The sequence below is a fragment of the Tympanuchus pallidicinctus genome, unplaced genomic scaffold (genome assembly GCF_026119805.1).
Source record: "Tympanuchus pallidicinctus isolate F22 unplaced genomic scaffold, pur_lepc_1.0 scaffold3, whole genome shotgun sequence".
Taxonomy (NCBI): Eukaryota; Metazoa; Chordata; class Aves; order Galliformes; family Phasianidae; genus Tympanuchus; species Tympanuchus pallidicinctus.
The window spans coordinates 9,531,640-9,557,339 of NW_026294747.1; the positions used below are offsets into that span (position 1 = coordinate 9,531,640).

The 25,700-nt window shown below is 45.9% G+C and overlaps 1 protein-coding gene across 4 annotated transcripts in view; it reads left to right on the plus strand.

Moving 5' to 3' along the window:
* The window catches only part of LMO1 (LIM domain only 1), a 47,571-nt gene extending 22,722 nt beyond the window's left edge, over positions 1-24,849 (plus strand). For all 4 annotated transcript variants that reach the window (XM_052694819.1, XM_052694821.1, XM_052694820.1 and 1 more), the window contains exons 2-4: positions 13,086-13,299; positions 22,528-22,653; positions 24,407-24,849. In XM_052694819.1, coding sequence (XP_052550779.1) covers positions 13,086-13,299; positions 22,528-22,653; positions 24,407-24,512 — 446 coding nt within the window. In that variant the 3' untranslated portion in view covers positions 24,513-24,849. The remainder of the gene's footprint in view (positions 1-13,085; positions 13,300-22,527; positions 22,654-24,406) is intronic.
* The last annotated feature ends 851 nt before the right edge of the window (positions 24,850-25,700 follow it).

The window sequence follows — 25,700 nt, forward strand, 5'->3', positions numbered from 1 at the left end:
TTCAAAGCACAAAAATATCAGCACTTAAAGCAGCATTTGATATTGCCTCTCTGTTCCTGCAGCCCGAGCTCTGAGTTGCCAGGGCTTATTTCTCTTCTCTTGGCACTTTATAAGGTATGTCTTGTCCAAATGGGGACCTTCTCTGCAGAAGTCCAACGGGACTGTGAAAGAGCCGGTGGCAGTTGTATGGAAAGGGACAGAATTCCAAATTGGCATCTCCCGTGCCAAAGAGAGTAAGAAGGGAAGGGACATACAGCCCCATAAATGCAGTCAGTGGAAGCAAAGCTGGTGCCCATCTCCCTCAGGTGATGAGGATGAGCTGTTCTTTGTGTGCAGAAACTCCGCTCATACAGTTCTGGGTTTGCAAGAAGGAATGAAAACATCACAAATGCTGCTGCAAGCTTAAATATGTAACTTTGGAATACCAGGTCTGTCGGTGTTAGAGCTCTGCTGAAATTTCAGGTACATTTTAATAACCAGGGCACATAATGACCTGGTAAGGTTTGGTACCTCCTGTTTAAGCTGCATTTTGTCCCTTGCTTTAACTCTTACCTTATGGAAAGGGCAGCATGCAGGTATGCACACTACCTCGGACCCTAGCAACGTGGGATGTCATGTTGCAGCCCTGTGGTAAAGCCGCTTAGTGGAGCTGTGATGAATCTACCCATGAATCACGTTCTGTAGCATTTATAATGCAGAGCACCTGCCTCAAATGCTAACTTCCAAAACATTTATGTACACTGATAATGTGACACTAACCGTGGGACGCAGGTTTGTCATTTTCTACACAAATAGGAGCCTGGGTGGAGTGGTACAATAATATGTTGGCATAAAGTACACTGTAAAAATAGACATTCCTCCCACCACAACTGGAGAATGGACAGAGGATGTTGCCTGCGGAGCTTTGTATATTGTACTGCAAGTGTATTTTGACACTAGAAACTGAAGAAATGGGAAACTAGATATGCCTGGGCAGTAACTAGTGATCCAAGTGTCAGGTTTGATGCTGGCAGACTCTGTGGAACCAGTAGCTCAGATCTCAGGAGGGCTGGCGGAGTCCTTGACCTTCGTAGCTGATGAGCTGTTGTTACTGCTGTGGGCTGCCTTCAAAGAGAGGGATGGGCAAATCATAAATACAGCAGTGGTGCCCATTCTGCAGAGATACAGGACGTGCTGGAGCGCTAATACAGGGGAAGTATTTTTCCTGATTTAAACAGCACTGTCTGTGTGATGTCTGCTGGCTTTGCTGCTCACTGGAGATGGAAGTATGTCAGCCCTTCAGCTGTTTGTGGTTGCAGTATGGAGAAGTTTCTAGGCAAAAGAAGTGTGATGTCAGCATTGAAAGCATATTTTAAAAAATCAAAATTTCAGATTGCCCAGGCTCTAGGGATAGTTTGTGATGGAGCTCAAGAGAGTAGAGCAGGAGCTTCAGTTTGAGGATTCTTATTGGTCTTCCCCAGAGAGATGAAGGAATTTGTGCCAGGAATTCCATTGGGAAAATAGCCTTCATCCCAGCTGTCAGCAGAGGTGAGACAGGGAATGGATGATGTCAGTGACACACTGGGAGGAGAAACAAGCTTTCAGCTTCCTGGGCCGTGTTGGCTTTTGGGGCAGATATGCAGCTCCTCTTGCTCTGCCTGTTGTGGCTGGAGTCAGACTTAGCTGTGTCGAGTTTGGGACTGAAGTGAAAATAAAGCTGAGCCTGCATAGATAGTGAGAAGTCTCTGCGAAGTCTTCCTGCTGGTTAATTCTCTGAAAGGAGGGTGGCAATTCCACACTCTGCAGTTGCTGTAAATTTGCTGCTGCAGATAACGGAGATGGGATACATGCACTTGGACTGTCAGGTGGCTGGGATGCAGATGTCTATTCTTGTTCACCCGGTTCCTGTTGTAAGTGCTCAAAGACTCAGGGTGGATCTTGGGTCTCGCAAATTCTCCTTCATATGTTTCCATGAGGCATTGGATCAGGGGCAGATGTTGGTTTTTCTTATCAGAGTTTTGGTTTTCTGTGAATCCGTATAACTACAATAACAGTATGTAAAGATGAAGCAAAGTAAATTAAGATATCTGTGTGTACCTTGCCACTTCAAATGCCATTGGTATGCAGAAAGAAAAAAAAAAGGACCATACAGCACTAGAAACAACAGATTATTCATCTTAAGCTCTGCTTGCCTTCCTCATCATGGCTCACTTTAAAGTTGCTTTCCTTTCCCTGGCTTAGGTAATGTAGGCACTCCTCTGAAAAGAGGCACCACGCGGAGTGTGGTAGAGTCGAAGTAAATTTGAGAAAAGGATTACATTTTCTATGTGGAGGCAATGAATGTAGGCTGCAGATAAACGACATGGGTTTAGAGCGATCATTGTTGCTACAGCTTGATTATTTTTCTCAGGGCTAGGCGCTAGCTTCTTCCTTTGAAGAACTACTGTACTCCTGCCTGTACTGTATTTTATATAACATTTGTGCTGTCTTCTCTTCTTCCATTTGCTGCTTGCTTCTCTTTCTCACCCAAAAATAGAATGCTGCAATCACATAACTTCTGAGTCTTCAGCAGTGGCAACTGACTGCTACAAGAGGTTTGGACAAGAGCACCCCATGGCCTGTGAATATCCCCATTGTGTACCTACGCCTCTATAAGCATCTGCTCCAAAGCTTTAAAAAACGAGAGCTGCAGAGAGGATGACATGGTCTTGGGAGTGATCAGAGCTAGGAATAATGCAGGGCTGCCGAGAAGCTCTCTAGGTCAATAAGCAAATGTTTGTAGCTGTCTCTGCAGAAAGGTGTGCAGAGAGCAAGCTGCACACGGCAGGGCTGGCGGTGTGCTCTGGAAAACCGCTGCTGTCTGCTTCCCTCCCAGCTGGATGCCCAGTGGGAGCGTATTCCTTGAGGACTACATCTGCTTTATGAAAAAAAGAGGCAGAGAAAGAAGGACTCTACTATGTTTTGGAAGTAATAAGGTGAGTTTTGCACAGCCCTGTCCTTAATTACTTAGACTGTGGGAGACAAATGGATGAAGCCAGGCTTTTCTCTGTAGGACAAGGAGTAATGGCCTAAAACTCGAGAACAGGAAGTTCCACACTAACGTGCAGAAAGACTTCTTTATGGTAAGGGTGACAGAGCACTGGAGCAGGTTGCTCAGGGAGGTGGTGGAGTCTCCTTCTGTGGAGATGATCAGGACCATCTGGGTGCCTACCTGTGTGACCTGTTGCAGGGTACTGCTTTAGCAGGGGGTTGGACTCAGTGATCTCTTGAGGTCCCTTCCAACCCCTGCAGTTCTGTGATGTTCTCACAAACCTGACTTCCAGATATTTATAATCTGTAAACATCTTGAAATATCAAAATAATCGTGGCTTTTTTATTCCTTTCTTTAGGAGGGGGAATAAATTACCTGATCTTGTTTGATACCAGTGCACAAGTTGATAAAGAGCAAATTTTCTTTGGTTTCAGTTTCTTGAGCTCACTGGAGAATTGTGGAGTGCTGAAATACCTGGAACAAATTCAAACAGCCAGTGTGGGGTGAAAATGCACCCTCCACTCTTATGGGCAGTGGGGAAAGGCAGCTTTCCGGCTGCTCCACAGCCTTGTGGCAGCCCAACACCATTCCTTGGCCTTGGGGAAATGTGCCTCAAGTCCTAAAGCGGACTCAAGCTTTAGGAAGCGCTCAAGGTCCTAAAAGGAAATTAGGATCTCTGAGGATTCTGGACTGCTTGTGTTCATCCGAAGAACAAATCCTTAAATAAAGGATTTTTTTCAAGTTTTCCTAATTGCCACACGTTCTCTCTCTCCCCCCCTTTCAGTGGCTTTGGACAATTGCAGAACTTTGGCTTTAAATTTGTCTAATCTCTTGAGATATCTGGGAAGGAAAACTATTGTAACTGAAAGTGGCTCCTTTTCTTCTTTTTTTTTCCCCTTTTCTTCCATTTTAATAGATATGTTTAGTCTACTTTAAAAGCTTTCTGGAGAACCTTTTATAAATGGCTAATTTAAGCTTGTCAGGTTTTAATTATAATCTCTCTATACACAAGTTAAGATGCTTAATGCTAGTGAAAAGTTCTGAACACAAAGCAAACCTGTGTCAAGTTGCAGGGCACTCTCACCCGTCTTAATTGCTTTTGGTCTGAACTTTAACCTCAGCTCTCCCATCTGTCTTACACGCTCCCTTCTCCCATCACAACTTTCCTTCTGCAGAGTGCTGAGGCACCACCTTAATTCCACAGGGTTTCTGCTGTGGCAAAGTCCTGCTGTCCACCTGTGGATGTTCGGCTCATTCATCTTTCCCCTGCAGCAGTGCACATTCATGGAAAAGTGCCCCGAGTCCCAAATATCACAACTTCTGGTCTCAGTTAAACATCTCTTCCCAGTGGTATCAATAGTGTTTTTTTAATCTGTGGTTTTATGGATGTTGCCTTAGGTAGTTTATTCCTTTGCAGCCCCGTTCTCTAATTTTTGAGCCGTGACCCAGCCTTTGTAGCAAGGGTTAGCGGTGTTTTTTTCCTTAGATAACAATGAGCTTTATTCAGGCTTAGAAAATTAGTCTTGAAAATACTCAGTCAGTGCAGATTCTTTCTGGAGAGTGCATTTAAAAGTTTAAATCCAAAATTGATTTGGAACTGCTCTAATCTAAAATAACCCTGATGTTAGCATTGTTGTCTGCAGCTCCTGCTAGCCCCGGTGTTCCAGTACAGTGCATTGGCACACAGTTCCCTGATGCTGTGAAATTGAGTCTCATCTGGAGGTACAGGCTTTTTTAAAAAGGATTGCAAAGCACTTCAGACTTCTTATTTCATTAGTTCGGTGAAGGAGTTCATTTCAGCAGTCAGGAATCTCATGGTGGGGTGGAGGACAACCAAGCCAACCGAGCAAGGGTGGAGGACAACCAAGCCAACCGAGCAAGAGTCCCACCAAAACAGGGTGGAGGACAGGCTGCTAAGTCAGCTTCCTGGCCAGCAGGTTAGGATTTTAAAGCCAGAAGCTGGTGATTTGGGAGTTCTCTTTAGCTTGAGGTTTGAGGCAAATCCTCAGACACGTGCCCTCTTCAGGCTTCAGGAAGAACCCTTCAGGAAGCCCTCGGTTCTGCATGCTGGACTAGGCCATGTGTTTTTTTTTTCACTGTTTTAAGCAAGTGAAACCATCAGTGTCTTCATGTATGTCGGTGAGAGTTAAATGGAGCATAGGTAAGAGCACTGAGGAGCAGACTTCCACTTTAAGAGAATCAGTTGCTGCACGGAGCGGTGGTAATGATCCAGGGGAGCAGGAAAAGAGTAAAGTGTGAGCGCTATCCAAGGTGCAGGCAGCAGGTCATAAATTCTTGTAGTGGTGGTGGTCTGAAATTCAAGGAATAGGATTAGAGAGCTACTGCAGGTTAATGAAAATGACTCCCTTAGGATCAGCTTGAATGCAACTCAGCGGTCAGCCATAAGAGGAGGAATGCCTCGTGCAATTCCAACTTCTCATCCGTATTCTGAATACTGCGATGCCGAGCTCCTGAATGCTTAATAGAGTAGAATATGCTCTGTTACGCTATATTTCATATGACTTCTAAGATGCTTTAGTGCAAACTAAATGTCATGCTGACTTGCCCCAAACCCTTTAGAGCTCACTTTACTCTGGAATATATGGTGAATTGCAGCAGGGTTTTCCAAGCCTTTCTGGGGCATTTCACAAAAAGAAACAAAAGAAAGATGTTGTGCAACCTTTTCCCCTTACTTGGGTCTCTTCTGTTGTTCGGGGTAATAGTGCTCAGCTCCCGTCTATACATCACCACCACAAAGTATACAACAGCTGAAGCCAAGGAACCGCTTTTAATTCCTATCAGTGTAGTTCCTTGTGAAGAAGAGTAGTGTTAGAACAGCTGTGGATTGTGAGGTCTGACTTTGTTGGTTGTGACCAACAAAAATTGGTTGGAGACATATAGGAATGGCCAACTTCAGCTATGCAAATGTTTAGCGAACAGCACTGTACTGGGATCTTCATACTTTTTCCTGTGACTGAAAGGAGAATGGCCGAGTAGCAGAGTTTCTTAGTTGCATTAGTGAAATGGGGTAGATTAAAAGCTGTTGGTGGGAGCAAGCAGTGACTCAGTAAGGCTAAATCCAGACCTCAGTAATGAGATTAACAGCAGCACTGTAAGCATTTAGCCTCTGCTTCTACTGTCTCCTCTGTCTTCATGGCACTAGGACAAGATGGACAGAAGCTGTGGCTGGGCAGAACGCACCCTTGTCCCCATTCTGGCTGTGCTGGAGAGTCAGGGGCAAGTCAGACTGCTGACCCTCTTGAGCTCCGCCACGAGCACACAGGGAGTTTGGGGGTGGAGTGCAACCTTTAGGACCTGGTGCTAGGACTGTCAGGGTAAATTCAGGCTCCTGAAGATTGGCTGGACGTTGCTGTGTTGGCTGCAGGTGTCATCCAGATAAATTCAGTGCGCCCTGTGCCGGTCTGAATGGTGTTTGACACCCATTCTGGTCTTACACTGCAGGAAGAAGCATGCTGCTTCCAAATACTGGGGGAGGAAGGGTGTTCTCTGCTACTTGGTTTTTCTCTGCTGCTATCATGAGAAAAAATTCCAGTCTGCTTTATTTTTTAAGACAGCAAACTGATTATATATTGTAAAAGATCAGTGTTTTCATGGGTGAGTAGTAATTACTGAGTAATGGCTTAAAACATTTCCTGAAGGAACATAAAGCTGTTTTTAAAAGTCAAGAGTACATTAAAAGGATTACCATGTAGATTTGATTTTTAGATAACACTAAAATGGATCCCAAATGGACTTATGAAAAGGGATGCTATCTCTTTAATGGAAAGTGCATGGTCTGACAGCTCAGCATGCAAATGGTCCTGGAAAAGGCTGTGTGTTGTGTTTTTTCCTTTCAACAAGAAGAGAAGGAAATAGCTTTCCTTCCTGCCCTGCTCCTTTCAACTTTTAATAGCAGACGGGTCGGTCTGCTGTCGCTAGGAAAGGGAGAGGAGCCCGTGTTTCCAGGATAACTGCATCTTTCTGAGTCGTTAGGGAGGTGTATTTCATGACTTCCCGAAGGTCGTCAGCAATTGTCTCCCTGACTTGGACTGCATTAAGTGCAGGGACCCTCTCTGTGTTCCTTGCAGGTGAATCTTTCATCATCTCCTGGAATTGAAGAAAAAATGCCAATAAATGGTGCATTCATAGAGGTAAAGGTGCAGTTGTGCTAATCTTGTGCAGGGCATATAAGTGTAAGTGTTTGGCTTTGTGGTGAGTTTGGGTGGGAGACCAGTGCTTTCATATAGAATAACTTGCAGTCACCACAGCATTTGCTAGTTCAGAGTTGCCAGCACAACTTTCTAGTGATTGATGGTGTAAAATATGCTTTTGGCCTGAGAATGGCTTCTTCTAGAAACATTCAAAGGAGTATATTCATATTTCATTAAATACGGAGCAGCAGGATTCCAAATTCTTTTGTGGTATTGCACAAATGATTATAGGCTCCAAAAGTCTTGAGAAATTTCTCTAAGCCTGCGAAAGCTTTAGATTGGGTAGTCATCATTGCCTGCATTAAGGGCTATGACAGATTGCTTCATCAGTGTACACAGAGCAGAACATCAAATGGCCATTTGGCAGTGGGCACTGAAATTCTATTAAGGTTGCCGAAAGCTTAGGTTGACATTGTGTATGTCTGCAAAGAGGCAGAAGAAAAGATGATGATGATTGTGCAATGATATAGTTCCATTCTCCTTAAAATATTCACAACTACAGTGTACCGAATCTGTCAGGGTGATGTTAATGTCTCCCTGCTAAGCCTTAGCTCTGCTACATTGCACGTCTTTGCATATCTATTGGAACCTCGGTGGCAATACGTTAAGCAGTGTGTTTTACCCAGGAGGTCAGAACTGTGGGGTATTACATGTCTGCATGGAAATAATCGACTTGAGTTTTTGCTTCTCAAACACTCTTTGGGATTTTAACTTGATACAAGGTTTTTCTATTTGATTTGTTTTCTGTTTTGGAAATGGGCAGCACCAGACTGCATTTAGCATTCACAGGTAGACATTCCTAAGTGAGCTGAAAAGCGAGGGATGAGTTCTTACCTTTATGATCATTTGGCTCTGAGACTTGTCTTCTGCTGGTTTGCTTTGACTAAACTCCGTGAAGAGAAATTCTGGGACATCAGTGTCTCCTCAGTGGTCACTTGCAAAGCAGAGGAGTAGTGAGGAGTATGGGAAGAGTTCCAGGCTCATCATCCTGAGTGAACACATCTGTGATATTACTCATGCCCTGGGTGGGTGGTTTGTGGGCATTCTCTCTGTACCCTCTGTACCAGACTTCATTCTACTACAGAAACTGAGTGAAGGAGCTGGCCACCAAAAATCAGGACCTTTGCTAGACTGTAGAGTGCTAAATGGTGAAGGTTTAAGGTACAAGAAATCTGCACTTTTTTTTTTTTTTTTTTTTTTTTTTTTTTCACTGTTCCCAGGGCTTCAAGCAGTAAAAATAAATTTTACTGAAACATTACATGTGCTAAGAATAAGCTTTGGGCACACGCCAACTGTGAAAAATTAAAGCTCTAACAGGTGTGTTTTGCGAGCACAGGGAAAATGTTGCTTACAAGAATGATGTATAGAAACTTTTGCAAAGGTAGTTGCGTTCAGCCTGCTGCCTTGTGTTCCCTTACAGCGACAGGTTGTCCTCAGGTGAGGGCAACTCTGCAATGAAGAGACTTAAACCAAGCACTAGAAGACTCGAACTCTGGGGGAAAATGGAAATTTAGATGCTAACTCTGAGCCTGGGATCTGCTTTGGTACTGATTCCAGTGATGTGAATGGATATCGCTGAGCAAAGGACATGAAAACAGGGTCTGCCTATAGTGAGGTTGGAGCAGGAGGTAAGCCCTCGAGGAAAGCTGCTGTGGGAAATGAGAGTCTACAGTGTGCTTCACTGAGGCTCATTCAGAACTGGAGAGCCCCAAAGTTGCTATGCTACTGGGAGGAGGATTATAGCATAGTTAAAACAAAAATACTGATCAAAATGTTGCTTCTCCTATTAAGCACACTCTCCAACTGTTTGGTTTTTGGTTGTTTTTTTTTTTGCCTTGCTTGGGGAATTTATTCAGTAATGACGCAGAAGAAAGAATACCGCAAATGAATTGCTAAAGTCACTGTAGAAATCACCTACTGTGTATTGCACTATGAAACTGGAAATGAAAAAAGACTGTGGTTATTCACTGAATAATTTTGATGAATGGTCGAAGGCTTGTTCGTGAGTGGTTAGTTGCAAGTACTCAGTGTTCCAAAGGTAACCTTTTAATTGGATATACTGATGAAATGATGAGCTTCACCTTGCTGGCCATCATCCTTCAATGAAGGCATCCTGGACAGCGTGCTCAGTTGAGAGGAAGTGCATGGTTTGCCTTCTTTCACAGGGCCTGATATTCGTAGAAGGTGAGTAATACAACACTGGGAACACAAAGGGAGCTTCTTTTTAAGGGAATGAAAATTCACTGCATCTTTTTGGCAGCGGCTGTCTGCATTTACTTAAATGGGTGATGCAGGGCTCTAAAGCTTTTAAATGATACCAGATCCTCTGATAAAAGACACAAGACTGCAGCTTTTTTATTGCGATGAGACAGGAGTTAATAAGATTACTCCTACTCTTCAGTTACTTTTTCATCTTTTGCAGCCAAATGCTCTTTTTTTTTTGTTAGTAGGCAAAAGGAGGTCAGCTCATTTACAGGGTGTTGTGCTAGAAATAAACATTTTTCCCTCAAGTGGAACTCTGAAACCCAGGCTTAAGTGCCCAGCTCCTGAAACACCGGTCTTGGAACCAGAATTGCTCTTAGTGCTGGCATGCTGCATCCCTGTAAGGATCACTTCTGTAAGTTCTGTAAATTGTTAGTTCTCTGCTTTGTTTTTGAGCAGGCTTTTATGGGAGAGGTAGTTAATGAGAAGGAAACTTTAAACAACAAACAAACAAACAAAAATCCAAACTGGAACAAAGGAGAGAAAACTTGCCGAGGGAAAGAGTTAAAGCCATCTGCCCGAAAGCATTGTGTGAAACTTGCACACAGTGTTGGGGAAATAAGCCAATTATGTGTGCTTCACAGGAGGTGGGGGACTGACCTTTGTGTATAATTAGTTCTTTTATTTAAAGCAAAGATTTGGAATAGAATAACTAATTAGCTGTCATAAATGGCAAATGGAGGACTTGGCCGACTCCTGGGGGAGCTGGGGGAGGTCCTCCTGCAGCTGAACGACTGGGCTCTGCTCACTGGGTGCTCCTTTCTGCATCCCATCCCACAGAGGTGGTGGTGGCAGTGCTTCCTGCAGCCCCTTGGTACCAGAGTGGGCTGAGAAGTCCTGCTGATGTCACCTGCCCTGCTCTTGCCTGCAGAAAGAACAGCAAGGCTGCAAAGCCTCCAGGCGCCTATCGTTAGCCAGCGGTCCCACATTGCTCTTCCAGACCAATTAACCTTTAGAGTTGCATTACAGAAATCAGGTGGCGAGCTTTCATGCATTCAGAGGGACCAGTCACTCTCATGCAGATCAGAGCACTACAGAGATGTACTCCTTAGGACCATCGCAGGTAACTGTTGTTAGAAGGTCCACCATCTATAAAAAAAGTTGCGGGGCAGTCTTGGAAACAAGGCTTTATGAGCATTGCCCTTAGAGGAGTTGCAGCTGATTGCCGTGTTGAATAGAAATGTCAGTAAAACAGGCTAGAAAAACTTGGAGGTGTGCTTAGTGGGCGCTCATCTTACAAAGCCAGCAGAATAATTTTGCAGGAGGACCCCAGCTGAGAAGATATGGGCTGATTACAGCTGGTTCACCCGCCTGTGAACGGAGGTAAAGTTTAGATTACTGACTGCAATAACTGCCTCTTTAGACACAGCCATAAATTTAAGTATGTCCAGAGGTGGCGTCTATAATTTTTTAATGTGCATTGGAGCTCTGAGCACTCAGAACAGGTTTTGTTTTGTATTAACCAGCAGCAAGTCTATTAAGTTGTAAAGGGCAAAGAAGGGAGCGTAGGCAGCCAAGAATAGAAATGCTTCATCCACCACTCTTAAGGAAAGATGGAGATGGAAGATGAGCGCCATGGAGTTCAACTGATGGTCTTTTTGGAATGTAGTGACCAGCCAGCATTCTCCATCACTGTGTGTGTCAGTGGATGAGTGCCTATCTGTCTCCCTAGCTCTGCACTGCTGCTCTTTGCCTTCTGGGTGCACGTGGCTGGAGTGAGCCCTTCTTTCTGGTTAGGGCACCAGAGTGTTACCTCACTGAACGGGGGATCTTGGTGGAAAAAATCTGCGCAGAGGAACAAAGCAGCACTGTGGTTTTGCAGTGGGGAAATTTCCAGAAAGGAAGAGCAGCTCTGCAGGTGGTGGCTTCTGCCTGCAAAGTCTGGCTTGTTTGGGGTTTGCTGGAAGGAGGCGGGCAGAGGAAACGGGTTCAGCGCTGGCCGTGCCCTCTCTCCACTCACCTCCAACTGCGAAAGGGGTTAAGCTTCTGAGATGCTGCTCTCTTGTTGCTTGGAAATGACATGGCAGGCATGCGAGGAGCCCGTGCTGATGGAGTTTGGCAGTTTTTGAAATTTTGTTTCACGCCTTGCCTGCTGTGTCAGCTCACCAGCTAATTGCAGCCGCCGCTTGGCCCGGTGTGTGTGCTCTGCGGCGCTGGGCTGGCGGAGGGAACCTCACAGACCAGGATGTAATTTCAAAACACTGAACCTGACCAGCAGAGGCTGACCTTGCTCGTTATTATCTGAGTGGGAATAGCAGCTTTGAACATCATATGATCTCTGAAATGGTACCTTTTTTCATTAGAAAGCCCCCTGCTGAAAGCTGACCAAATACATTGCTTTTTTCCTTGCTTAAGGTACTGTTTAAAAATATATATATCTGTTCCTTTGCTAGTTATTAGAAGAAAATCAAAGTAGTACATTCCCCTTCTTGGAGGAAGCCTCTCGTAAGACAATGGAGTGCTTGGAGGAGCAGGGAGCCGAAATGGCAGAGAGGCAGGAGGGCTCAATGGTTCCAGTTATCCAGAACCAGCATTTTGAAACCCCCATTTGTGTCGTCCTGGGTTGCACGTGTGCTGCTCAAAAACAGGTTTAAGTTTCCACTTCATTACTGCATATTTTCCACTCACATCAGAAATTTGCCGATGTTGACTTTGCCGGTGCCGCAGCGTCGAGCAGGAGGGCTCTTTAAGTCTGGAGACTTCTCCAATGTTACTTGACCCGTCTCCGTGCTGCTGGGACTACTTTGATAACAACCAGATCGATGCCTCGCTGTTGGCGTGGAGGTGTCTTAAGTGCTATTGTCGTCTGCTCGCGGCTCTGACAAAGCAATTATTACTGTACGAGCGGTGGGTTTTACATGGGCTGCGCATTAGCCACCACCACCGGGTCACCCTGGCTTTTAAGGAAAGCAGCAAATGTCACTTACTGCAATAGCACTGGCTTGTTCCATTCGGGCCAAGGGACTGTTAATAATTCCATTATCAAGCTGTTACTTTCTGGGACATCCAGCTTGCTACAGGAACTGGCCTAACTTCAGGTAAGGGCATACAACCAGTGGTGCTGCTACCCCAGCCACAACGTCTCATCTGCTTTGCGTTGGTTAAACCTGTGTCTCCAGTGGGGATTATAAAGGAGGAGAACCAGTGGCATGCCCCAGCTTTACACCCACACCTCTCCTTTCCTCGCAGCTATATCCAGGCAAGGTGGCGGATGGGGCAGAGCAGGGATGCGCATGCTTGGCCCTTCTGATCATGGGCAGTTACCGATGCGAGGGCACTGCTAATGAAGGAAAAACAAATGTTAGAATTGCAGCGGGTTGGTTCTGCTGCAAAATGTTGATAAATAATAACTAAAAAAAACAAAAAACAAAAAACTTTTTTTTGTGTGTCAGCCCTACCCTTGGGGAAAAACTGCAGGTGTCATGTTCCTACCTACCCTGCGGCAGCAAATGAAGTTCCTCTGACCACCACCTTCTTGCAGCATGAGCTGCAGCAGAATTTGCTCACAGATTGCACTGCTGCTCCCAGCGCAGCCCCGAGTGCAGGAAACTTGCTCAAGCTGTCTGAATGTCTTGTAACCCCGCTGTCTGGTTGTGTTGCAGGTGTGCCGATGTTATCCGTACAACCCAAGGGGAAGCAGAAGGGCTGTGCTGGCTGCAACCGGAAGATCAAGGACCGGTACCTGCTGAAGGCCCTGGATAAATACTGGCACGAAGACTGCCTGAAGTGCGCCTGCTGCGACTGCCGTCTTGGAGAGGTTGGATCAACCCTTTACACAAAAGCAAATCTCATCCTTTGCCGCAGAGATTACCTGAGGTAAATAGAGGCATGTAGCGTGGGCTCTTCCCAAGCGCCTCAGTTTGCTGCCAGCTGTTTGCCTTTCTAGCCCCTACTGTGAAAATGTGCATTTGTGCACAATTGGCCCTGCCCCAGAGAGGCTGGAGGTTCTGCCCTAGCTGAGCGTGGCCTTTGGTTTGCGGTTCATGTATTGCATAGTCAGGGAGGTTAGGAAGAGGGCACATCTGAACTCTACTGTTTTACCCCAACAAAAGCAAAAAGATCTTTCAGAGGAAGTAAAGAGGAGGCCATTAATTCTTCTTGAGTATCTGTGATGCTATGCTCCTGCACAATGGCCGACATGCTATGACTCTGTGATCTGACCAAGCTTTTACCTTTTCTTTTTCGCTTTCAGCGCTGGCTTTTAGATAGGCTTCTGGTGCTTGTTTTCAGTGAGGCTCCTCCCATGGGGCTCCTGTCTCTTTGCTAAATAAACAGAGCAAAACACTCCAAAATTACAGATCAACTTCAGAAATTTTCTTGTTCGTGAGGAAGTCTGCAGAGACCAACTCTTAAGTTGGAGCTGCCCTGTCAGTATGTGTCTGCAATATGTAACAACAGGGCATTTTTTTGCCTGGTGTGTATGGTTTGTTTTTTTTTTTTTTACAAACTACTTCTGATAAACACAAATGAATTTTAATAAGGCAGCAGCCCTAATGCAAACATTCTTAGGAGGGTCGCACTGCAAAACACTCCAAGCTTTGCTTTGTTTTTTCATCTGGAAGAGTGTACTTGATCTGTAGCCAATGTGTTGTGTTTTTTTCCTAAAGGACTGATAACATTTCTTGAGCAAACTCAGCCAGAACAACAGAAACCGCCACGCTGGTTTCAGAAATGGAGGTGCATTGCTGGCTAACCTTCGGTGTGCAGAGTGTGCTTAGGTAGTCAGGTCCTTCACATATTCCTGAAAATCTTCCATAAATGTTTTCTCAGTAAAAGTTTTACATGCGAGTTTCTCTCTCTAAAACAAGAAACTGACCAAATAGAAGACAGACATCTAATAGCCACCATTTGGGAGCTGCCGCCTTCCCTTTCTTTGAGGCAATGTACAAAAGCATCCTTCTCACACAAGGACTTTTGCTCACAGTTGGAATGCGTTCACAGGGACCCCCTAAGTCTTTCAGAAGAGCTTCTTCTAGAAATAGTTTTCCTTCCACGAGATACAGGCTGCATTCATGTCTGGAGTGTTTCTTTATAGATGGCTTTATTAAAACACACATCTTGTTTGCACCCAGCCTGCCAAGCAGTCCTGGTCACTCCATCAGTCATCCTCCTCTTCATTATTTATCACTTCTCCAGACTTTGTTGTAAGTGCACTTGATAAACAGTGTATTATTTTTTTTAATCTGACCTGAAAGATAGATACTCAGTGTTGCTCTACGAATACTTCTAGAAGTTCTTCAGCTGGGTGGTGATTCCATCTACATTTGCTTTCCAAGACTCACAAGCTACTCTTGTGTCTCATCCATTTAACGAGCACCATATTGATTTTGGTTTGCTCTAGTTTCATAACAAAAATAATATGTATCATCAAATCAGACACATTAGAGTGCCAAAATAGAGCACTATTGATGCTGTTAAACTTAGAAGAACTTTTTTATCACTGCTCCATCACAGTTGTGGGGCATCTCTTTCTTTTCTTGGTTTATCCTGAGAATACTGCTTGGAAGAAGAAAAATTTAATCCTTGATCTTCTCTCTGGGCCATGGATAGCATGACTTCGTGGGACACACAAGAATTCTGTGTTCAAAGTAGGAAAGAAGCCAGGAGTGCAGACCCCAAGAAGCATCCCACGTCCTGCTCTAAATATTTTTCCCCTATGGGAATGCAATCTGTTAGAGCACTTCTGACTGCTAGAAGTATTTTACTTTTGCTGTTGCTGCTGGGAGATGCATTGTAATTGTTATAACCTAGGAAATTTAACCGAGAGTTGGGTCGGAAGAAAGAGCATCAGTTCCACAACACAGTAATTGGCTTGCATTCAGTGGTTTGGCCAGCTTTACAGCTGTGATGGTTTGTGTTCTTGCTAATGAGCAAACTCAAGAGTGCTCACTATGGAGGTTTCTCCTACACCACTAGGTTCTGTCCTGCTTCTGTGGAACACATTTAGCAACAAGGGTCAATGCCATATAGTCCCACATTTTATGGAAGTATAAAACAATTTTTTAACTTAAAGCATCTCCTGTTGTCTTCCACACATAGTGTTTCTTTCTCTCTCAATTTAACTATTAGTTCTATTAATAGAAGGAACTAAAGTTGCTGTCACCATCCTCTTTACTGTCAGTTCACTGCTGGTAATTTGAATTTTTCTTCTTGGAGAATTACCCACTTCCATCATATTTAATTTCTTCCCTTTAATAGTTTTAAAGCCTCAACCCACATCTTTTTCACCTCACTAAACAACGCAAGATATTTGTTCTACTCGTCAAATGTTAGCAGAACTCATTGCTAAAAATAAGGCTTTGTACTTCACACTGCACTCATACCAAGAAGCAAGTACTTTGGAGGACAGCCAAAGGAACTGACTTCCTCTCCATCTCTTTGAATAATAGTAGTGTCACATTATGCTGCTGATTAGTATGTTGACCGTCACATGAAAAATAAGTGGTTGGATTGATTTGGAGCCCATAAATGTAAACGGCTGCATCTTTCTTATCTGAAGTCCAAAAGGAGTGCTGTTGTGTAATGGCCAGGAGAACATTGGTGCTTCTCAGTCTCTTTGTAGACCGGTGTCTTTGCTTTTGCCCCTCAGCTTAGCATGCAGTTCAGGATCACGAGCTTTGCTATGCACAGAACATGCGTTCCCCACCCTGTGCTGGGGCTTGGCTTACATACCTGCAGCAGGCTGGCTCCTGCCCATGCCATGACCCCCCAGTGCAGGGCAGCACACCCCTTCCTTCAGCGCAGGGGCACCAAGGTGTAGGCACTCACACACAGGAATGCCTGGGCACATGTCTGAGCAGTGAGGGCATGCAGGCTTCTGGGAGAAGCCTGCCTGCTGTACTTCAGGAGTCGCTAGCAGACTATGGCCTGATCATTTGTTTCAAAAGATAAACTGTCGTCATTGCTTGCGAAGGAACATTTGTTAACCTTCACATTTCATAAAACACTTTCTTGCTCATTTTTTAATCATGAAAGATGAAATTGGATCTCGAGCTGTTATCCTTGCGGTATCACCTCAGTCTCCAGCTGTGCCGAGATGGAGCTTTCGATACATTTCATCTGAGCAAATAGATTTACCATTTGTTTCATAATCACGGCTCCAGCATTCCTACCTCTAATTATTTCTGATAAGCAAATGCTGTCGAGGAGGCTGCTCTGGGACACGGCGTCACGTGCAGCTCAGGGGCTCCAACGCATCTCTGATAGCTGCTCCTGGTGCAATTCTGCACTCCCCAGCTCCACTCTGGGAGGTTTCAGTGCAGCGTGGTGATTGTGTGCTGTCTGCTCAGAGCCCACAGTGCTGCTGAATTGAAGTTCTGCTCTTGCATCACAACAGGGAGTGACTTGCATGCTACATAGGGCACCCTCACTTGTGCGCCCGGTGTCTGTACAGATTAAGGAGAATTAATTAGGCTCAAAATACGATGTGTCTTGGCAGCATTGCTCTGCTTTGTGATGTTAAAGCACAGATTTTTATTTTTTTTCCCGTGGTAGCTGGTCCAGGAGTTTCTCCTAGCCCATGCTTTTCAAGATAAACAAGAAATGTTTGGTTTGTTTACCTGCTTTTTTTTTTTCTTTCCCCCTCCACAACCTCTCCGGAAGGTGAAAAGCTTATGGGGAATATTACTTCCCAGCTATGGAATGCTGATGTGCCTCTTGGGCTTTGAAACCTGCAGTTTGCTGACTGCTGCTTTCAAACTCCCCTACGAGGATGCTGTACCCCAGGTGTTCAGCAGTATAGGGGCAGCCAAGATGGATTTTAGGGTGAGGGTATCAGTTCTAACACAGGAGGGTGGATAGGGGAAGAAGACAAGGACTTCTACCTGTTAGCTGTCCCAATTAGTATTGTTATGAGAATACAGAGGAAGAGACAAAAGGAGGAAAAATAAGTGAACATCCATCTGTATTCTTCAGCTGGAAACATACGCCCTTGAGCAACCTTGAAGTTTATGCCCAGTGATCTCAGAACTAGTGCAGTCACACAGCCAGAGGGCTGAGATACTGGGTGGTACAGGTCCTCCCGTTACGATGCCCATGAATGACAAACCCTTGGGCATATAAGATGGAAGTTCCTTGAGGCTGAACTTGAAGGCATCACAGGAGGACAGCTTGACCAGCTTCATTAGAATCAAAATGCACCTCCTCTGCCCCCTCTGCCATGACCTCCCACTGCGGCGCCGACAGCAATGTCCTGGAGAGGAGGGTGCCCCAGCTTATGTGTACATACTGTGTTGAAGTGCCCATTGTGAGGCCTTTTGCTGAGTGTTACACAAATTCTGATTACAGGGAAGTCAGAATCCTCACGTTTGAAGCTGCTTTTAAGGTTCATCTTTTTTATCTTGTCAAGTGATGTTCAGGCTTCCCTGCAATAACTGGTGTGTTCAGTACTCTGGTCATATCAGGCTTCTGGCTCAGCATATTTTCAGTATCCTCAGACAGGAGAAATATTAATTGCAAGCTGCTAATGGCTATTTGTTGGTCTGTTTCAAATTGTAAGGTCGGAAATCCACTTTTTCTAGCACTGAGATTTGGTCAGCCTTTTTCTTAGGTAACAGTGATAGGAAAAGAAGGAATGATGTCAAGTTGCACCAAGGGATGTTCAGGCTGGACATTAGGAAAAATTTGTTCTCCAAAAAAGTGGTGAGGCATTGGCACAGCTGCCCAGGGAGGTGGTAGAGTCACCGTGCCTGGAGGTGTTCAAGAAATGTGGAGCTGTGGCCCTGAGGGACATGGATAGTGGGCATGGTGGGTTTGGGTTGGTGGTTGGAATGGATGATCGTAGTGGTCTTTTCCAACCTTAACAATTCTATGATACTTAAATGTAAAAAATGTAGGTACTTCTTTGTAGATTAGTGTTTAGACCTTTTTCAATTCATAATCGTTAGCTTTTTTGTTGACAAAGCCTATTGTTTTGGGGGAATTCTCAGTCTCAACTCAGCAGTTTAATCTTGAACTTGTGTGCTTTAAGTAAAAAAAATGGAACCCCCCAATCCATCCATTGTGTACCATCCATTCTTTACATTTGCCTGTCCTCATTCCTTTTTTTTCTTTCCTTTATTGAAGTCAGCAGCTCCAATATTTTCTCTCTGCACTGAGGGAAAATGTTTTTCCTCTTTCTTGATGGACCATGTAGCAGCCACCAGGTCAGAGGGAAGATAAGGAGCAAGGACTCCTTCCTTGTAGCACAGATTGCTGTTTCTAGAGCTGACAGAAATAGCTAACGGAGTTCTCAGTTCGGCTCAGTGGCACAATTTGGCTTGAGAAGGAAGAAAGTCTGTAACGAGATGCCAAACTTCAAGTCATCTTATAAGGCATATTCTTCCATTTTCCTGCAATATGGACTCCTTGCCATTCTGTTCTCCTCCCCAAACCTGCAGGGTGCCAATGACTTTAGTATGCTTGGAATCTAGTTCAGGTGTATTCTCAGAGCTGGTGAAGTCTTTGTGCAGAAGGCTACTCTTGAGCACAAACAAAACTTTACCTAAAAAGCACCCTTCAATCGTTGCATGCTGCTTCCAGGAGTGCTCCCCTCGTTTCCCATTAATTCATTTGCATTCACTGCTGCTCCTGTATGCCAATTAGCTTTAATTTTTACTGTGCACACTGACATCAGCGGCCAATGAGAACAGTGCATAGCGAGGTTTTTAGTGTGCCTATAAACTACAGAAAATTGTCCTTGGACAAACTCCTGCTTTTAGACTGGCTGACAACAATAGACGTGGTTAAGTTCAGGCTAAGAGCCATTAAACATAATTACTACCACAGGGTAAAAGTTTAATTGTGTTAAATTTTAAATCTGCATAGTCTGTGCTTATTTACAAGCTGGCTAGGTCTTCTTGTTACATAAAGGGGAATAAATAAATCTGTGCTTTAAAATCGTTGCCTTTTAACTTCAAAAAGGGAGATTTAAAAAAAAAAAAAAGTGTTTTCAGAAGCAGCAAAACAGCTCCAGAGTGAAACCTTTCTGTATTTCCAGCTTCTTTTAAGCCATTGGCACCAAGCTGGTAAGTAGATGCTGAGCATCTCCTGACAGATTTTTTCTAAAGCGCTTGAACTTTGTGCGTGTGAGTGTGTGAGAAAGCATCGCATCTGTTGGGAAGGTGCCTGGGGGACAGGCTGCAGATCAGTTTGTTCGTGTGGGGTTGTTTGGAATTTACCCACAGATGGGGCTCGTGGTGGAGGGCTTTCATCCACTCCCTCGTCCAGCAACGCTCAGCTTTCCCCACCTTGGATTTCTGCTCCAGTTGGTGCTGGGTAAGGAGGGTCAGAGGTGGCAGGTTTGTCACAAGGAAGAAAAAAAAAAAAAAAAGGCAAAAGTCCGTGTTCATTTTGCTTTTCTTCAAGCAGATTAAAAAAAAAAAGTTTGTTTCTTGCTCATTGAGCTACAAACCGCAGCATATTTTTAGAAGCGTGCTGAATACACAGGGCTCTAAACGGCTCTCTGGGAAGCAGATTCAAATCAGGGTGTGCTGGAATAAGTGCGAAATGCTCTCTGATTGGGAAGGGCAGGGACGGAGGGCTGTGAAACTTGCTAGAAAAGGGAAAGATCAGCACATGGGCCGGCTGTGCATCAGAGCTGTGTAGACATGGGAGGCGACGCGGTTTCAGCCGGACTGAACATAAGCTGTAGATCTTATGCAAACAGCCAGAGCTGTTTAACAATCGGTGCACCCCCAGCCCCCTGAAAGGAGACAGGTGAACACGATGCCAAATACATTTTTCATGTTTCTTAAGCTAACTGTTTAAATAGTTAAGTGAACATCTGTCCAAATTTCCCCATCATTTCCATTTAGAAAAGTCTCCTATTTGAAGGCTGAAGAAAAGCGCCTGCTTAACAATGCAAATGGTGCTGTCTGGGGCCCCTTTATTTTGTTTAATCTAGATTGAGCTCCACACAACGGTGATGCTAATGAATAATGGATATTTTACACTTGTGCGCGTAGCAGCGCCGGGCACAGAGCAAATCTAGGATTAACCTCCCAGTCTCCCAGCCTAATGGATCGGGCTCATTTTTTTTTGAGTTTGCTGTGACTTGGGCGCTCCAAAAACGCACGCCTGGTTTTGTGACAGTGACAAAACCCCACAAAGCCATCAGGTCTCGCCATGCTGAAGGGAGGCACTCGGGCAGGGGAGGGGGCAGGGGGCTGCGCTGAGTCTGATTTGTGGATGGTGCTGGATGGGGGCCGAGCACTGCAGGGTGCAGAGCCGGGTGCGTCTCTGTGCAGCGTTTCCCAGCCTGCTGCTGCAGTGCTGGCCCGTGGGAAGTAAAGTGCTCCCACAGCAGGTTGCATGGCTTGAGTTTGGCAGGGCAAGGCAGCTGTTGGAAGTGCAGAGTTGAGGCTTTCCTGTCTCCTTCAGTCGTCATTTGATGGAGTCTCAGGGGAAGAGTATGGAGTTCTCCCATTGCAACTTTTCCATCCTGCAGCATGGTATCATAGAAGATCCCAAGTTGGAAGGGACCCATAAGGATCACTGAGTCCAACTCCTGGGTCCATGCAAGTAGTGCCAGTGCTTCCTTTTGGTTTGCATTGCTTAAGTTTTGGGGAGAACATGCTGCTGCTTCAAGGAGTTTATAAGTGAATCAACTTTTTACACAGTCTGAGGGTGGTAGGACAAAGGGGAATGGCTTTAAACTAAAGAAGAAAGATTTAAGTTGGATGTTAGGAAGGAGCTCTTTACTCAGAGGGCAGTGAGGCACTGGCACAGCTGCCCAGAGAAGCTGTGGGTGCCCCATCCGTGGAGGTGCTCCAGGCCAGGCTGGATGGGTCCTGGGCTGGTGGGAGGCAGCCCTGTCCATGGCAGGGGGTTAGAAATGGATGGAGGTCTCCTCTAACCTAAGCCATTCTGTGATTCAAGACACTCTCAGGCTTCCTCCACCTGGTGGGATGAAAGGCCGCTGGTACCTGACAAACAAGGGCAGCTTTTTCTCTAGTTTGGCAGTAAGCTTGCTTTGGTTGCACAGCACAGTGCGGGTGGGAGTTATGTGAAGGTTTCTATAACACTGCTGAGTGCTATAGTTCACAATTACTGGCCAGTAATAATTAATATTGATCAGCTTGGCAAATTGCATGTTTAGAAATTGGTTATAGATTTTCCTGGTCTGTGCGTTGTGGAATTGGCCAGAACCAATGGCTCGAAACGAGCTGGGAGCCTGCATCTGTCTGCAGGCAGCAGTGCGTGGCACACACAGGGCTAACGGGGTGCAGTAGCCATTCTGCCTCACTCTGAGGGTATTTGTCATCCCCAGAGCAAAGCAGCTGACCAAATGCACACTGACCTGGTGCTGTCGGTCTGTTGATTGGCGCCATGGCTGGTCTGTGTGGCGGTGGTTTGTGGGTTGGCGAGGATGGCTCAGAGATGGGGCCAAGGGGAGAACATTGCTGTCTTGGCTGAGTCCCCGGCGGGAGCTGTAACAGCAGCAGACATCTGGAGAGACAGATAGTGAAAGGCAAGATGGAAATGGCAGAGCCTCCAGTGCCAAGGGGCTGTCCTCGAGGGTCAGGGAGCTGAAGTGGAACAGCAAAGCACTCCGGTCAGGGCTTGGTATGGCGCTGAGCCACTCCCGGGAGGGATGCACAACCAGGGAGCAGGGCTCGCCCTCCTCCAGAAGCTTTGCAAACTGGTGCTGTACCCATCACCAGGAAAAGCGTGCTGCTGTGCTTTCAGCATTGAGTGAGCAAGGTTCTTCCCCAGCAGCAGCATGGCGGTGCTGCCTGCTGGGCTGGCAGAGCCGTGGGGGCAAGGAGAGCTTTTGACTGAAATTTTGTGAGCCCCAAAATTGTGCTGCGAGTGTTTAATGCTTTTCTCCATTAGACAGCAAATTAGCCCTGGGCGTGCAATCCAAATGAAGTTTTCGTCTGGATGATCGCAGCCCGCTCAGCAGGCAGCTTTAGCCCGAGCTCCTGCACACTGGTTGGTCAGCGAAATGGAGACCGCGACTTCTATTTATTGGTGCAATACAGTATTTGATACCGCTAATTACACTTAATTAGTCCTTCCACCATTTAATTAAAATGGCTTCTAATGATCGTGCTTCTTTGGCAGGCTCTTTGGTACCACCGGGAATTGCGCTGCCTGCAGTAAGCTGATCCCTGCCTTTGAGATGGTGATGAGGGCCAGAGATAATGTTTACCATTTGGACTGCTTCGCCTGTCAGCTCTGCAACCAGCGGTAAGGACGCGGTTATTGCACGCACCAACGCGGGCTCCGTTACGGCCCTGTCCGCACAGCACCGAGGCGGTGCGGCCGGCTGCTGCCCGTGCCCGGCTCCCGGCGCGGTGGCGGCGGGCGGCACTGACCCCTAGCGGCTCCGGGGCCGTTCCTGCCCGCCGTTCCCGTGCCTGCTGGCTGCGATACAGGGAGCCCCGAGGGTGAGGTTTTGTTGCTAAACCCCTCTTTACTCTCGCATCCCTCCTGCAAAGGCGTAGTGCGACCGAGGTTCCATTTCCGGAGTGGGAGCTGCATTCTTTTAGATGTCATCCTACAGACTTCTATGGCTTATCCTCTAGATTCTGGCCCCAAAAGGTGGCGTGGATGCGTTCCTGTAACAGCAGCACGGGAGGCTGAAGTGAGAACCATGACTTTAGGTCAACCTGGAATCAGAGCTGCGGACGTGGGTGCCCAAGTGCCTTTGGGATGGGGCACCCACCTCCTTCTCCAGCTGCAAAAGGTTTTGGTGGTGAAGGCTCCTGTCCTCTAGTTCTCTTCCAGCTTCCTTTGGCTGTGTCTGTGTACAGAGCGTTAAATGCATCCGAGCAAAATCTAATATTGATACAGCGCACGCCGTGTTTTCATTAGGCTCATTCTCCAAATCTGGGCTTGCAGGTTCCAGGAGGCACACCCTTCCCTATGTAACCAGCCTCTCTCCCAGGACATCAGGGCTCAAGGGACCCCTGGCCGTTCCTGGCAGTGCCATGCACACCCCCAGCCCCTCAGCACAGCAGCCAGGTCTGAGGAGAGGCAGCCAGGGAGGCTGGTGGCAAGAGTCACTTCTACATTTCTCTTTGGAGGCTTCTGTTAAGCTCAGAGTAACAAGGAGCAGCAGAATGTAATCAGCTGTGTCTGTTCTTCGAGGGACTGAACTGCTGGTGGAGCATGTGGCTTTCAGGACTGTGTGCGCAGTACGGCTCTCAGCTTAAACACTGTTAATTCAAAGTGAGATTGATTTCTAGCTTTTTAATGCAGAAAAAAAAATAGTTGAGTATCAGAATTAGTAAAGCAGAGACAGAGAGAGAGAAGTGCGGGCTCAGTGCTCCCTCGAGCCATGGGGCTGGGACCCAGCACGTGGGGCTGTGGTGGGCTCTGCAATGTCCTCGTCCCATTGGCAAGGTGGACACAGCATCCCCTGAACCAGGCTCTAAGGGCATTATTTGTTATCTTAAGAAGAAAAGATGAGCTTCTAACTCTTCAGCAAGCAGACAGGGTGAAAAAGCTACAGGCTGTCAATTTATACCTCTCCGATATTATATGTGGAACTTTTTTGACCTTAATGGTCAAATAAAATTGTTAAATATCACAAGCCTCTCTGTCAACTTCAATACAAACAGAACAATTTACATGGTATATGGAGAGCGGTGCCCTTCGCTCAATGAAGATAAAGGTTAGGAGCCCAGCCATCAGGAAATTTCTATTTGTTGTTCAGCACTGTACACAAGGGGGTGAGGAAGGACTTAATAGCCAGTCCTTGCCTGGAAATGAGTGCAAATAATGCCTTACTGAGGGGAGCTGGGGAAGCACGGGACCAACACAGGCCTCAAACAGGCTCTGTAACATCACCTGGAGCTCCATCTGCAGGGATGTCCCGCTCAGCTGCCTCAGCCCCAGCCTGCCCTGGTTGCCCTCCGCTCCAAGCAGCGTGTCCTTTCCTTCAGTAATAAAATCACGGTGCCAAAACCGAAACCGGTTAATTCTGTCTGTCTTCCAGGTTCTGTGTGGGAGACAAGTTTTTCCTGAAGAACAACATGATCTTGTGTCAGATGGACTATGAGGAAGGGCAGCTGAACGGGAGCTTCGAGTCCCAGGTTCAATAGCGATCCCTGCTTCGCTGGAGCACTGTGGATGGGCGCCGGGCCGCGCCAGCAGCCAGCCGTCTGTCAGCTTGCCTGCAATATTTTTTTAATTCTGGTCCAGAGAGGACTATATACATTGTAGTACTTTCCCCCCACCCCCAACACAAAGCAGTTACAATTTTAGATGTACAGTTGTGCCTGCTTAGCTGAGCACTGCATTGCCTGTATGTTTGTGAGTTTCCGGGGTCTGGGGGAGGGCTCTGTACAGTCTGTTTTCTGTATATAAACTGGAACATTTATTTTATGAAAAATGTAATGCAATTTTATTACTGGTGTGAATTAAAAATTATGAATGTTTCCTGGTCATCTTAGCTGTGGTTTGTTCATGTGGTGAAAGGCCGTATTTCCTAGGCTTGATGACATGCAGGTTTTAAACACATGTACAGATATTCCTGGGACCTGAGTAAATAAAGCAGGGGGGTCCCACACGTGAACAGGCTGCACAGGGACGTGGTGGAGTCACTGTCCATGGAGGTGTTCAAGAAACGTGGAGATGAGGCACTTAAGGATGTGAGTATGGTGGGGGTGGGTTGGGGTTGAACTGGATGATCTTCGTGGTCTTTATCCTTAATGATTCTGTGATACTTACATGTAAAACTGTAGGTACTTCTTTGAAGGTAAGCATTTAGACCTTTTTCAACTCGTAACTGTTAGCTTTTTTGTTGACAAAGGTCAAAAAAGGGTGGATGTCACATGGGGAATGTGATATGGAGTGGTCACAGGCATGGACTGGTTGAGCTGGATGATCTTAGTGGTCTTTCCAACCTTAAAGATTTTATGTGTCACTGAAACATTCATTTCATCAACAGCATAGTGCCTGAGCTTTAAGATCAAACTTAGGGAATCGACACCTTGCTGGTCAAAAGCTCCTCTAGGCCCAGGTTTCATTGGCCTGAGGTTAAGAATACTGAATATTTTTCCTTTGCTATAAGGCAAAAATATTTTTTTTATGATTAACTGATGATGGAAGGATGATAAGAAGGAAGCAGGTTGGGATGAGGGTGCGCTGCAGAATAGTGATAGAAGTGGTTTGTTGTTTTTTTTCTTGATATGCAGCAATCTAACAGGTTAAGCCAACCAGCAACCAGGAGTGGGGAGAGGAGCAGAAGACAGTGCAAGAGAAAAGAATGGCTGATGGAGTGGTGACTG